The sequence below is a fragment of the Taudactylus pleione genome, unplaced genomic scaffold (assembly GCF_031769625.1).
Source record: "Taudactylus pleione unplaced genomic scaffold, aTauple2 ptg000363l, whole genome shotgun sequence".
Classification (NCBI taxonomy): domain Eukaryota; kingdom Metazoa; phylum Chordata; class Amphibia; order Anura; family Myobatrachidae; genus Taudactylus; species Taudactylus pleione.
The window spans coordinates 27,193-41,870 of record NW_028284764.1 but is presented as its reverse complement, the minus strand read 5'-3'; the positions used below and the strand labels follow the sequence as shown (position 1 = coordinate 41,870).

General features: G+C 47.2%; 1 protein-coding gene across 1 annotated transcript in view; it reads left to right on the top strand.

Annotated features, from left to right (window-relative positions):
• LOC148508500 (calpain-1 catalytic subunit-like) overlaps positions 1-2,793 on the top strand; it is a gene marked incomplete at its 3' end in the record, with an annotated part of 97,199 nt that extends 94,406 nt beyond the window's left edge. The window contains exon 6 of the mRNA XM_088444438.1: positions 2,613-2,793. Coding sequence (XP_088300564.1) covers positions 2,613-2,793 — 181 coding nt within the window. The remainder of the gene's footprint in view (positions 1-2,612) is intronic.
• Between the last annotated feature and the right edge of the window lie 11,885 nt (positions 2,794-14,678).

The window sequence follows — 14,678 nt, the reverse complement described above, 5'->3', positions numbered from 1 at the left end:
TACTTATGACACAGGCGCACGCTTGGCACTACTTTGTTGATGCACGTGCGGCTACTGCGCGCACAATTCACAAACACAGAAAATAAATTTTTTTTTGGTTTGGACTGGAGTGTACTTTGGGGGTTACAGCACCCTTTAACGGTCAAGCCAGCCGGCCCTTTACTTATGACACAGGCGCACGCTTGGCACTACTTTGTTGATGCACGTGCGGCTACTGCGCACACAATTCACAAACACAGAAAATAAAAATTTTTTTGGTTTGGACTGGAGTGTACTTTGGGGGTTACAGCACCCTTTAACGGTCAAGCCAGCCGGCCCTTTACTTATGACACAGGCGCACGCTTGGCACTACTTTGTTGATGCACGTGCGGCTACTGCGCACACAATTCACAAACACAGAAAATAATTTTTTTTTTGGTTTGGACTGGAGTGTACTTTCGGGGGTTACAGCACCCTTAACGGTCAAGCCAGCCGGCCCTTTACTTATGACACAGGCGCACGCTTGGCACTACTTTGTTGATGCACGTGCGGCTACTGCGCACACAATTCACAAACACAGAAAATAATTTTTTTTTGGTTTGGACTGGAGTGTACTTTGGGGGTTACAGCACCCTTTAACGGTCAAGCCAGCCGGCCCTTTTACTTATGACACAGGCGCACGCTTGGCACTACTTTGTTGATGCACGTGCGGCTACTGCGCACACAATTCACAAACACAGAAAATAATTTTTTTTTTGGTTTGGACTGGAGTGTACTTTTGGGGGTTACAGCACCCTTAACGGTCAAGCCAGCCGGCCCTTTACTTATGACACAGGCGCACGCTTGGCACTACTTTGTTGATGCACGTGCGGCTACTGCGCACACAATTCACAAACACAGAAAATAATTTTTTTTTTGGTTTGGACTGGAGTGTACTTTCGGGGGTTACAGCACCCTTAACGGTCAAGCCAGCCGGCCCTTTACTTATGACACAGGCGCACGCTTGGCACTACTTTGTTGATGCACGTGCGGCTACTGCGCACACAATTCACAAACACAGAAAATAATTTTTTTTTTGGTTTGGACTGGAGTGTACTTTCGGGGGTTACAGCACCCTTAACGGTCAAGCCAGCCGGCCCTTTACTTATGACACAGGCGCACGCTTGGCACTACTTTGTTGATGCACGTGCGGCTACAGCGCACACAATTCACAAACACAGAAAATAATTTTTTTTTGGTTTGGACTGGAGTGTACTTTCGGGGGTTACAGCACCCTTTAACGGTCAAGCCAGCCGGCCCTTTACTTATGACACAGGCGCACGCTTGGCACTACTTTGTTGATGCCCGTGCGGCTACTGCACATACAATTCACAAACACAGAAAATATATTATTTTTTTAGCACTTGGGGGGAGCACCCCTGATGGACAGAGCACCCCCTGGACAACACTACAGCACCTCTTTAGGACTGGGACACTGCACAGGACTTTGGAGTGGACACAGCCCCTATGGAGAACTGACTGCACAACACAGTCCAGCCAGCCCCTATGGACTTTGAAGTAGTGGACACAGCCCCTATTAACAACAGCAGCACAGCACAACACAGCCAGCCCCTATGGACTTTGAAGTAGTGGACAACAGCAGCACTACACTACACTACACTACACAGCCCTAACTCCCACCGTCCCTCTTCACTGTCCACAGCCGAGTGAGAAAATGGCGCCGACGTGGGTACCTTATATAGGATCCAAAACCCGCGAGACTCGGAAGGCGGGATGATGACGTTTTGCCTCGATTTCAGATCCGAGTCAGGCGGGAAAAGTCGAGCCTGATTCGGATCGGACTCGGATCGGGGGGGCTCGGGGGGGTTCGGATTTCAGAAATCCGAACCCGCTCACCCCTAGTTATATGGCACCGCCCGTAGTTAACAACTACAATGATAGCAGGCAAGAGCGGGCGGGCGCTCTTAGAACTGCCACTGGTCTCATGCCATGCTGATATTTGCCCAAATGGTCATTTTTTCACAGTGTGTGCACACAGAAGCGCAGTAGTGAGTGAGACGCATGGTCTGAAATATACATTGGAAACATATTGGGGCGTTCCTGGGTGATGGCTATTTAGATGCACAGAGATGCACGGTTTTATCGGCGTGTCGCTGTATCTGTGTGTGCTGTACCGTGTGCAACCAGCAGTAGCAAGCCAGTTGCAGACCCCGTTAAGTCTAAAGTTAGGAGCCGCCGGTGCTCGCAGGTAGCGCTGTAGCTGGAGCCCTGTAGCTGGGAAGTTTTGCCCGAGAAGCTGAGAGGGGATCAGGGATATTTAAAAAGTGATTCTGAGAATTTTTTTTTCCCTCAAATATGATTTTCATGTACAGTATAAGTAAATGTATAATGCTGGGAAACCCACTATAATAATAATAATAATAATAATAATAATAATAATAATCATAACAAAAATAATAATAATAATAATAATAATAACAATAATAATAATAACAATAACAACAATAATAATAATAATAATAACAATAATAATAACAATAATAACAATAATAACAATAACAATAATAATAATAATAACAATAACAATAATAATAATAAATTTCCAAACATAATTATTTTGTTTTCTGTTTTAGACTTCTGGGTTCATACCAAAACCTGCATTGGGGGGACCCCGCAGATGCCTTTGTGAACTTCACAGGAGGGGCGACTCTGACGTTTAAGCTGCAGAGCAATAAAGTGCATCAAGATGACCTGTGGAACATGCTTAGCATATCCACGCGAGACACATTGATGGCCTGTATAAGTGACAGTCAGGTACAGTGATGCTGGGATAGAGACACATTGATGGCCTGTATAAGTGACAGTCAGGTACGGTGATGCTGGGATAGAGACACATTGATGGCCTGTATAAGTGACAGTCAGGTACGGTGATGCCTGGGATAGAGACACATTGATGGCCTGTATAAGTGACAGTCAGGTACGGTGATGCTGGGATAGAGACACATTGATGACCTGTATAAGTGACAGTCAGGCACAGTGATGTTGGGATAGAGACACACTGATGGCCTGTATAAGTGACAGTCAGGTACGGTGATGCCTGGGATAGTGACACATTGATGGCCTGTATAAGTGACAGTCAGGTACGGTGATGCCTGGGATAGAGACACATTGATGGCCTGTATAAGTGACAGTCAGGTACGGTGATGCTGGGATAGAGACACATTGATGACCTGTATAAGTGACAGTCAGGTACAGTGATGCTGGGATAGAGACACAATGATGGCCTGTATAAGTGACAGTCAGGCACAGTGATGTTGGGATAGAGACACACTGATGGCCTGTATAAGTGACAGTCAGGTACGGTGTTGCCTGGGATAGTGACATATTGATGGCCTGTATAAGTGACAGTCAGGTACGGTGATGCCTGGGATAGAGACACATTGATGGCCTGTATAAGTGACAGTCAGGTACAGTGATGCTGGGATAGAGACACATTGATGGCCTGTATAAGTGACAGTCAGGTACAGTGATGCTGGGATAGAGACACATTGATGACCTGTATAAGTGACAGTCAGGTACAGTGATGCTGGGATAGAGACACATTGATGGCCTGTATAAGTGACGGTCAGGTACGGTGATGCCTGGGATAGAGACACAATGATGGCCTGTATAAGTGACAGTCAGGTACAGTGATGTTGGGATAGAGACACACTGATGGCCTGTATAAGTGACAGTCAGGTACGGTGATGCTGGATAGAGACACATTGATGGCCTGTATAAGTGACAGTCAGGTACAGTGATGCTGGGATAGAGACACATTGATGGCCTGTATAAGTGACGGTCAGGCACAGTGATGTTGGGATAGAGACACATTGATGGCCTGTATAAGTGCTGGTCAGGTACAGTGATGCTGGGATAGAGACACATTGATGACCTGTATAAGTGACAGTCAGGTATAGTGATGCCTGGGATAGAGACACGTTGATGGCCTGTATAAGTGACAGTCAGGTACGGTGATGCTGGGATAGAGACACATTGATGGCCTGTATAAGTGACAGTCAGGCACAGTGATGCCTGGGATAGAGACACATTGATGGCCTGTATAAGTGACAGTCAGGTACAGTGATGCCTGGGATAGAGACACGTTCATGGCCTGTATAAGTGACAGTCAGGTACAATGATGCTGGGATAGAGACACAATGATGGCCTGTATAAGTGACAGTCAGGTACAGTGATGCTGGGATAGAGACACATTGATGGCCCTATAAGTGACAGTCAGGTACAGTGATGCTGGGATAGAGACACTTTGATGGCCTGTATAAGTGACAGTCAGGTACGGTGATGCTGGGATAGAGACACATTGATGGCCTGTAAAAGTGACAGTCAGGTACAGTGATGCTGGGATAGAGACACATTGATGGCCTGTATAAGTGATGGTCAGGTACAGTGATGCTGGGATAGAGACACATTGATGGCCTGTATAAGTGACAGTCAGGTACGGTGCTGCCTGGGATAGACACATTGATGGCCTGTATAAGTGACAGTCAGGTACGGTGATGCCTGGGATAGTGACACATTGATAGCCTGTATAAGTGCCAGTCAGGTACGGTGATGCCTGGGATAGAGACACATTGATGGCCTGTATAAGTGACAGTCAGGTACAGTGATGCCTGGGATAGAGGCACATTGATGGCCTGTATAAGTGACAAGTCAGGTACAGTGATGCTGGGATAGAGACACGTTTATGGCCTGTATAAGTGACCGTCAGGTACAAAGATGCTGGGATAGAGACACATTGATGGCCTGTATAAGTGACAGTCAGGTACAGTGATGCAGGGATAGAGGCACATTGATGACCTGTATAAGTGACGGTCAGGTACGGTGATGCTGGGATAGAGACACATTGATGGCCTGTATAAGTGACAGTCAGGTACAGTGATGCTGGGATAGAGACACATTGATGGCCTGTATAAGTGACAGTCAGGTACGGTGATGCTGGGATAGAGACACATTGATGGCCTGTATAAGTGACAGTCAGGTACGGTGATGCTGGGATAGAGACACATTGATAGCCTGTATAAGTGACCGTCAGGTACAGTGATGCTGGGATAGAGACACATTGATGGCCTGTATAAGTGACAGTCAGGTACAGTGATGCTGGGATAGAGACACATTGATGGCCTGTATAAGTGACAGTCAGGTACAGTGATGCTGGGATAGAGACACTTTGATGGCCTGTATAAGTGACAGTCAGGTACGGTGATGCTGGGATAGAGACACATTGATGGCCTGTATAAGTGACAGTCAGGTACAGTGATGCTGGGATAGAGACACATTGATGGCGTGTATAAGTGACGTTCAGGTACGGTGATGCTGGATAGAGACACATTGATGGCCTGTATATGTGACAGTCAGGTACAGTGATGCTGGATAGAGACACATTGATGACCTGTATAAGTGACGGTCAGGTACGGTGATGCTGGGATAGAGACACATTGATGGCCTGTATAAGTGACGGTCAGGTACAGTGATGCTGGGATAGAGACACATTGATGACCTGTATAAGTGACAGTCAGGTACGGTGATGCTGGGATAGAGACACATTGATGGCCTGTATAAGTGACAGTCAGGTACGGTGAGGCTGGGATAGAGACACTTTGATGGCCTGTATAAGTGACAGTCAGGTACAGTGATGCCTGGGATAGAGACACGTTTATGGCCTGTATAAGTGACCGTCAGGTACAGTGATGCTGGGATAGAGGCACATTGATGGCCTGTATAAGTGACAGTCAGGTACAGTGATGCTGGGATAGAGGCACATTGATGACCTGTATAAGTGACGGTCAGGTACGGTGATGCTGGATAGAGACACATTGATGGCCTGTATAAGTGACAGTCAGGTACAGTGATGCTGGGATAGAGACACATTGATGGCCTGTATAAGTGACAGTCAGGCACAGTGATGTTGGGATAGAGACACATTGATGGCCTGTATAAGTGCTGGTCAGGTACAGTGATGCTGGGATAGAGACACATTGATGACCTGTATAAGTGACAGTCAGGTATAGTGATGCCTGGGATAGAGACACGTTGATGGCCTGTATAAGTGACAGTCAGGTACGGTGATGCTGGGATAGAGACACATTGATGGCCTGTATAAGTGACAGTCAGGTACAGTGATGCCTGGGATCGAGACACATTGATGGCCTGTATAAGTGACAGTCAGGTACAGTGATGCCTGGGATAGAGACACGTTCATGGCCTGTATAAGTGACAGTCAGGTACAATGATGCTGGGATAGAGACACAATGATGGCCTGTATAAGTGACAGTCAGGTACAGTGATGCTGGGATAGAGACACATTGATGGCCTCTATAAGTGACAGTCAGGTACAGTGATGCTGGGATAGTGACACATTGATGGCCTGTATAAGTGACAGTCAGGTACGGTGAGGCTGGGATAGAGACACTTTGATGGACTGTATAAGTGACAGTCAGGTACAGTGATGCCTGGGATAGAGACACGTTTATGGCCTGTATAAGTGACCGTCAGGTACGGTGATGCTGGGATAGAGACACATTGATGGCCTGTATAAGTGACAGTCAGGTACAGTGATGCAGGGATAGAGGCACATTGATGACCTGTATAAGTGACGGTCAGGTACGGTGATGCTGGGATAGAGACACATTGATGGCCTGTATAAGTGACAGTCAGGTACAGTGATGCTGGGATAGAGACATATTGATGGCCTGTATAAGTGACAGTCAGGTACGGTGATGCTGGGATAGAGACACATTGATGGCCTGTATAAGTGACAGTCAGGTACGGTGATGCTGGGATAGAGACACATTGATAGCCTGTATAAGTGACCGTCAGGTACAGTGATGCTGGGATAGAGACACATTGATGGCCTGTATAAGTGACAGTCAGGTACAGTGATGCTGGGATAGAGACACATTGATGGCCTGTATAAGTGACAGTCAGGTACAGTGATGCTGGGATAGAGACACTTTGATGGCCTGTATAAGTGACAGTCAGGTACGGTGATGCTGGGATAGAGACACATTGATGGCCTGTATAAGTGACAGTCAGGTACAGTGATGCTGGGATAGAGACACATTGATGGCGTGTATAAGTGACGTTCAGGTACGGTGATGCTGGATAGAGACACATTGATGGCCTGTATATGTGACAGTCAGGTACAGTGATGCTGGATAGAGACACATTGATGACCTGTATAAGTGACGGTCAGGTACGGTGATGCTGGGATAGAGACACATTGATGGCCTGTATAAGTGACGGTCAGGTACAGTGATGCTGGGATAGAGACACATTGATGACCTGTATAAGTGACAGTCAGGTACGGTGATGCTGGGATAGAGACACATTGATGGCCTGTATAAGTGACAGTCAGGTACAGTGATGCTGGGATAGAGACACATTGATGGCCTGTATAAGTGACAGTCAGGTACAGTGATGCCTGGGATAGAGACACGTTCATGGCCTGTATAAGTGACTGTCAGGTACAGTGATGCTGGGATAGAGACACAATGATGGCCTGTATAAGTGACAGTCAGGTACAGTGATGCTGGGATAGAGACACATTGATGGCCTGTATAAGTGACAGTCAGGTACAGTGATGCTGGGATTGAGACACTTTGATGGCCTGTATAAGTGACAGTCAGGTACGGTGATGCTGGGATAGAGACACATTGATTGCCTGTATAAGTGACAGTCAGGTACAGTGATGCTGGGATAGAGACACATTGATGGCCTGTATAAGTGATGGTCAGGTACAGTGATGCTGGGATAGAGACACATTGATGGCCTGTATAAGTGACAGTCAGGTACGGTGCTGCTTGGGATAGACACACATTGATGGCCTGTATAAGTGACAGTCAGGTACGGTGATGCCTGGGATAGTGACACATTGATGGCCTGTATAAGTGACAGTCAGGTACGGTGATGCCTGGGATAGAGACACATTGATGGCCTGTATAAGTGACAGTCAGGTACAGTGATGCCTGGGATAGAGGCACATTGATGGCCTGTATAAGTGACAGTCAGGTACGGTGATGCCTGGGATAGAGACACATTGATGGCCTGTATAAGTGACAGTCAGGTACAGTGATGCTGGGATAGAGACACACTGATAGCCTGTATAAGTGACAGTCAGGTACAGTGAGGCTGGGATAGAGACACATTGATGGCCTGTATAAGTGACAGTCAGGTACAGTGATGCCTGGGATAGAGACACATTGATGGCCTGTATAAGTGACCGTCAGGTACAGTGATGCTGGGATAGAGACACATTGATGGCCTGTATAAGTGACAGTCAGGTACAGTGATGCTGGGATAGAGGCACATTGATGACCTGTATAAGTGACGGTCAGGTACGGTGATGCTGGGATAGAGACACAGTGATGGCCTGTATAAGTGACAGTCAGGTACGGTGATGCTGGGATAGAGACACATTGATGGCCTGTATATGTGACGGTCAGGTACAGTGATGCTGGGATAGAGACACATTGATGACCTGTATAAGTGACAGTCAGGTACGGTGATGCTGGGATAGAGACACATTGATGGCCTGTATAAGTGACTGTCAGGTACAGTGATGCTGGGATAGAGACACAATGATGGCCTGTATAAGTGACAGTCAGGTACAGTGATGCTGGGATAGAGACACATTGATGGCCTGTATAAGTGACCGTCAGGTACAGTGATGCTGGGATTGAGACACTTTGATGGCCTGTATAAGTGACAGTCAGGTACGGTGATGCTGGGATAGAGACACATTGATTGCCTGTATAAGTGACAGTCAGGTACAGTGATGCTGGGATAGAGACACATTGATGGCCTGTATAAGTGATGGTCAGGTACAGTGATGCTGGGATAGAGACACATTGATGGCCTGTATAAGTGACAGTCAGGTACGGTGCTGCTTGGGATAGACACACATTGATGGCCTGTATAAGTGACAGTCAGGTACGGTGATGCCTGGGTTAGTGACACATTGATGGCCTGTATAAGTGACAGTCAGGTACGGTGATGCCTGGGATAGAGACACATTGATGGCCTGTATAAGTGACAGTCAGCTACAGTGATGCCTGGGATAGAGGCACATTGATGGCCTGTATAAGTGACAGTCAGGTACGGTGATGCCTGGGATAGAGACACATTGATGGCCTGTATAAGTGACAATCAGGTACAGTGATGCTGGGATAGAGACACACTGATAGCCTGTATAAGTGACAGTCAGGTACAGTGAGGCTGGGATAGAGACACACTGATGGCCTGTATAAGTGACAGTCAGGTACAGTGATGCCTGGGATAGAGACACATTGATGGCCTGTATAAGTGACCGTCAGGTACAGTGATGCTGGGATAGAGACACATTGATGGCCTGTATAAGTGACAGTCAGGTACAGTGATGCTGGGATAGAGGCACATTGATGACCTGTATAAGTGACGGTCAGGTACGGTGATGCTGGGATAGAGACACAGTGATGGCCTGTATAAGTGACAGTCAGGTACGGTGATGCTGGGATAGAGACACATTGATGGCCTGTATAAGTGACAGTCAGGTACGGTGATGCTGGGATAGAGACACATTGATGGCCTGTATACTGTAAGTGACGGTCAGGTACGGTGATGCTGGGATAGAGACACATTGATGGCCTGTATAAATGACGGTCAGGTACGGTGATGCTGGGATAGAGACACATTGATGGCCTGTATAAGTGACTGTCAGGTACAGTGATGCCTGGGATAGAGACACATTGATGGCCTGTATAAGTGACAGTCAGGTACAGTGATGCTGGGATAGAGACACATTGATGACCTGTATAAGTGACGGTCAGGTACGGTGATGCTGGGATAGAGACACATTTATGGCCTGTATAAGTGACAGTCAGGTACGGTGATGCTGGGATAGAGACACATTGATGGCCTGTATAAGTGACAGTCAGGTACGGTGATGCTGGGATAGAGACACATTGATGGCCTGTATAAGTGACAGTCAGGTACGGTGATGCTGGGAAAGAGACACATTGATAGCCTGTATAAGTGACCGTCAGGTACAGTGATGCTGGGATAGAGACACATTGATGGCCTGTATAAGTGACAGTCAGGTACAGTGATGCTGGGATAGAGACACATTGATGGCCTGTATAAGTGACAGTCAGGTACAGTGATGCCTGGGATAGTGACACATTGATGGCCTGTATAAGTGACAGTCAGGTACGGTGATGCCTGGGATAGAGACACATTGATGGCCTGTATAAGTGACAGTCAGGTACAGTGATGCCTGGGATAGAGGCACGTTGTTGGCCTGTATAAGTGACGGTCAGGCACAGTGATGTTGGGATAGAGACACATTGATGGCCTGTATAAGTGCTGGTCAGGTACAGTGATGCTGGGATAGAGACACATTGATGACCTGTATAAGTGACAGTCAGGTATAGTGATGCCTGGGATAGAGACACGTTGATGGCCTGTATAAGTGACAGTCAGGTACGGTGATGCTGGGATAGAGACACATTGATGGCCTGTATAAGTGACAGTCAGGCACAGTGATGCCTGGGATAGAGACACATTGATGGCCTGTATAAGTGACAGTCAGGTACAGTGATGCCTGGGATAGAGACACGTTCATGGCCTGTATAAGTGACAGTCAGGTACAATGATGCTGGGATAGAGACACAATGATGGCCTGTATAAGTGACAGTCAGGTACAGTGATGCTGGGATAGAGACACATTGATGGCCCTATAAGTGACAGTCAGGTACAGTGATGCTGGGATAGAGACACTTTGATGGCCTGTATAAGTGACAGTCAGGTACGGTGATGCTGGGATAGAGACACATTGATGGCCTGTAAAAGTGACAGTCAGGTACAGTGATGCTGGGATAGAGACACATTGATGGCCTGTATAAGTGATGGTCAGGTACAGTGATGCTGGGATAGAGACACATTGATGGCCTGTATAAGTGACAGTCAGGTACGGTGCTGCCTGGGATAGACACACATTGATGGCCTGTATAAGTGACAGTCAGGTACGGTGATGCCTGGGATAGTGACACATTGATAGCCTGTATAAGTGACAGTCAGGTACGGTGATGCCTGGGATAGAGACACATTGATGGCCTGTATAAGTGACAGTCAGGTACAGTGATGCCTGGGATAGAGGCACATTGATGGCCTGTATAAGTGACAAGTCAGGTACAGTGATGCTGGGATAGAGACACACTGATAGCCTGTATAAGTGACAGTCAGGTACGGTGAGGCTGGGATAGAGACACTTTGATGGCCTGTATAAGTGACAGTCAGGTACAGTGATGCCTGGGATAGAGACACGTTTATGGCCTGTATAAGTGACCGTCAGGTACAGTGATGTTGGGATAGAGGCACATTGATGGCCTGTATAAGTGACAGTCAGGTACAGTGATGCTGGGATAGAGGCACATTGATGACCTGTATAAGTGACGGTCAGGTACGGTGATGCTGGATAGAGACACATTGATGGCCTGTATAAGTGACAGTCAGGTACAGTGATGCTGGGATAGAGACACATTGATGGCCTGTATAAGTGACAGTCAGGCACAGTGATGTTGGGATAGAGACACATTGATGGCCTGTATAAGTGCTGGTCAGGTACAGTGATGCTGGGATAGAGACACATTGATGACCTGTATAATTGACAGTCAGGTATAGTGATGCCTGGGATAGAGACACGTTGATGGCCTGTATAAGTGACAGTCAGGTACGGTGATGCTGGGATAGAGACACATTGATGGCCTGTATAAGTGACAGTCAGGTACAGTGATGCCTGGGATCGAGACACATTGATGGCCTGTATAAGTGACAGTCAGGTACAGTGATGCCTGGGATAGAGACACGTTCATGGCCTGTATAAGTGACAGTCAGGTACAATGATGCTGGGATAGAGACACAATGATGGCCTGTATAAGTGACAGTCAGGTACAGTGATGCTGGGATAGAGACACATTGATGGCCTCTATAAGTGACAGTCAGGTACAGTGATGCTGGGATAGTGACACACTGATAGCCTGTATAAGTGACAGTCAGGTACGGTGAGGCTGGGATAGAGACACTTTGATGGACTGTATAAGTGACAGTCAGGTACAGTGATGCCTGGGATAGAGACACGTTTATGGCCTGTATAAGTGACCGTCAGGTACGGTGATGCTGGGATAGAGACACATTGATGGCCTGTATAAGTGACAGTCAGGTACAGTGATGCAGGGATAGAGGCACATTGATGACCTGTATAAGTGACGGTCAGGTACGGTGATGCTGGGATAGAGACACATTGATGGCCTGTATAAGTGACAGTCAGGTACAGTGATGCTGGGATAGAGACACATTGATGGCCTGTATAAGTGACAGTCAGGTACGGTGATGCTGGGATAGAGACACATTGATGGCCTGTATAAGTGACAGTCAGGTACGGTGATGCTGGGATAGAGACACATTGATGGCCTGTATAAGTGACCGTCAGGTACAGTGATGCTGGGATAGAGACACATTGATGGCCTGTATAAGTGACAGTCAGGTACAGTGATGCTGGGATAGAGACACATTGATGGCCTGTATAAGTGACAGTCAGGTACAGTGATGCTGGGATAGAGACACATTGATGGCGTGTATAAGTGACGTTCAGGTACGGTGATGCTGGATAGAGACACATTGATGGCCTGTATATGTGACAGTCAGGTACAGTGATGCTGGATAGAGACACATTGATGACTTGTATAAGTGACGGTCAGGTACGGTGATGCTGGGATAGAGACACATTGATGGCCTGTATAAGTGACGGTCAGGTACAGTGATGCTGGGATAGAGACACATTGATGACCTGTATAAGTGACAGTCAGGTACGGTGATGCTGGGATAGAGACACATTGATGGCCTGTATAAGTGACAGTCAGGTACAGTGATGCTGGGATAGAGACACATTGATGGCCTGTATAAGTGACAGTCAGGTACAGTGATGCCTGGGATAGAGACACGTTCATGGCCTGTATAAGTGACTGTCAGGTACAGTGATGCTGGGATAGAGACACAATGATGGCCTGTATAAGTGACAGTCAGGTACAGTGATGCTGGGATAGAGACACATTGATGGCCTGTATAAGTGACCATCAGGTACAGTGATGCTGGGATTGAGACACTTTGATGGCCTGTATAAGTGACAGTCAGGTACGGTGATGCTGGGATAGAGACACATTGATTGCCTGTATAAGTGACAGTCAGGTACAGTGATGCTGGGATAGAGACACATTGATGGCCTGTATAAGTGATGGTCAGGTACAGTGATGCTGGGATAGAGACACATTGATGGCCTGTATAAGTGACAGTCAGGTACGGTGCTGCTTGGGATAGACACACATTGATGGCCTGTATAAGTGACAGTCAGGTACGGTGATGCCTGGGATAGTGACACATTGATGGCCTGTATAAGTGACAGTCAGGTACGGTGATGCCTGGGATAGAGACACATTGATGGCCTGTATAAGTGACAGTCAGGTACAGTGATGCCTGGGATAGAGGCACATTGATGGCCTGTATAAGTGACAGTCAGGTACGGTGATGCCTGGGATAGAGGCACATTGATGGCCTGTATAAGTGACAGTCAGGTACAGTGATGCTGGGATAGAGACACACTGATAGCCTGTATAAGTGACAGTCAGGTACAGTGAGGCTGGGATAGAGACACATTGATGGCCTGTATAAGTGACAGTCAGGTACAGTGATGCCTGGGATAGAGACACATTGATGGCCTGTATAAGTGACCGTCAGGTACAGTGATGCTGGGATAGAGACACATTGATGGCCTGTATAAGTGACAGTCAGGTACAGTGATGCTGGGATAGAGGCACATTGATGACCTGTATAAGTGACGGTCAGGTACGGTGATGCTGGGATAGAGACACAGTGATGGCCTGTATAAGTGACAGTCAGGTACGGTGATGCTGGGATAGAGACACATTGATGGCCTGTATATGTGACGGTCAGGTACAGTGATGCTGGGATAGAGACACATTGATGACCTGTATAAGTGACAGTCAGGTACGGTGATGCTGGGATAGAGACACATTGATGGCCTGTATAAGTGACAGTCAGGTACAGTGATGCTGGGATAGAGACACATTGATGGCCTGTATAAGTGACAGTCAGGTACAGTGATGCCTGGGATAGAGACACGTTCATGGCCTGTATAAGTGACTGTCAGGTACAGTGATGCTGGGATAGAGACACAATGATGGCCTGTATAAGTGACAGTCAGGTACAGTGATGCTGGGATAGAGACACATTGATGGCCTGTATAAGTGACCGTCAGGTACAGTGATGCTGGGATTGAGACACTTTGATGGCCTGTATAAGTGACAGTCAGGTACGGTGATGCTGGGATAGAGACACATTGATTGCCTGTATAAGTGACAGTCAGGTACAGTGATGCTGGGATAGAGACACATTGATGGCCTGTATAAGTGATGGTCAGGTACAGTGATGCTGGGATAGAGACACATTGATGGCCTGTATAAGTGACAGTCAGGTACGGTGCTGCTTGGGATAGACACACATTGATGGCCTGTATAAGTGACAGTCAGGTACGGTGATGCCTGGGTTAGTGACACATTGATGGCCTGTATAAGTGACAGTCAGGTACGGTG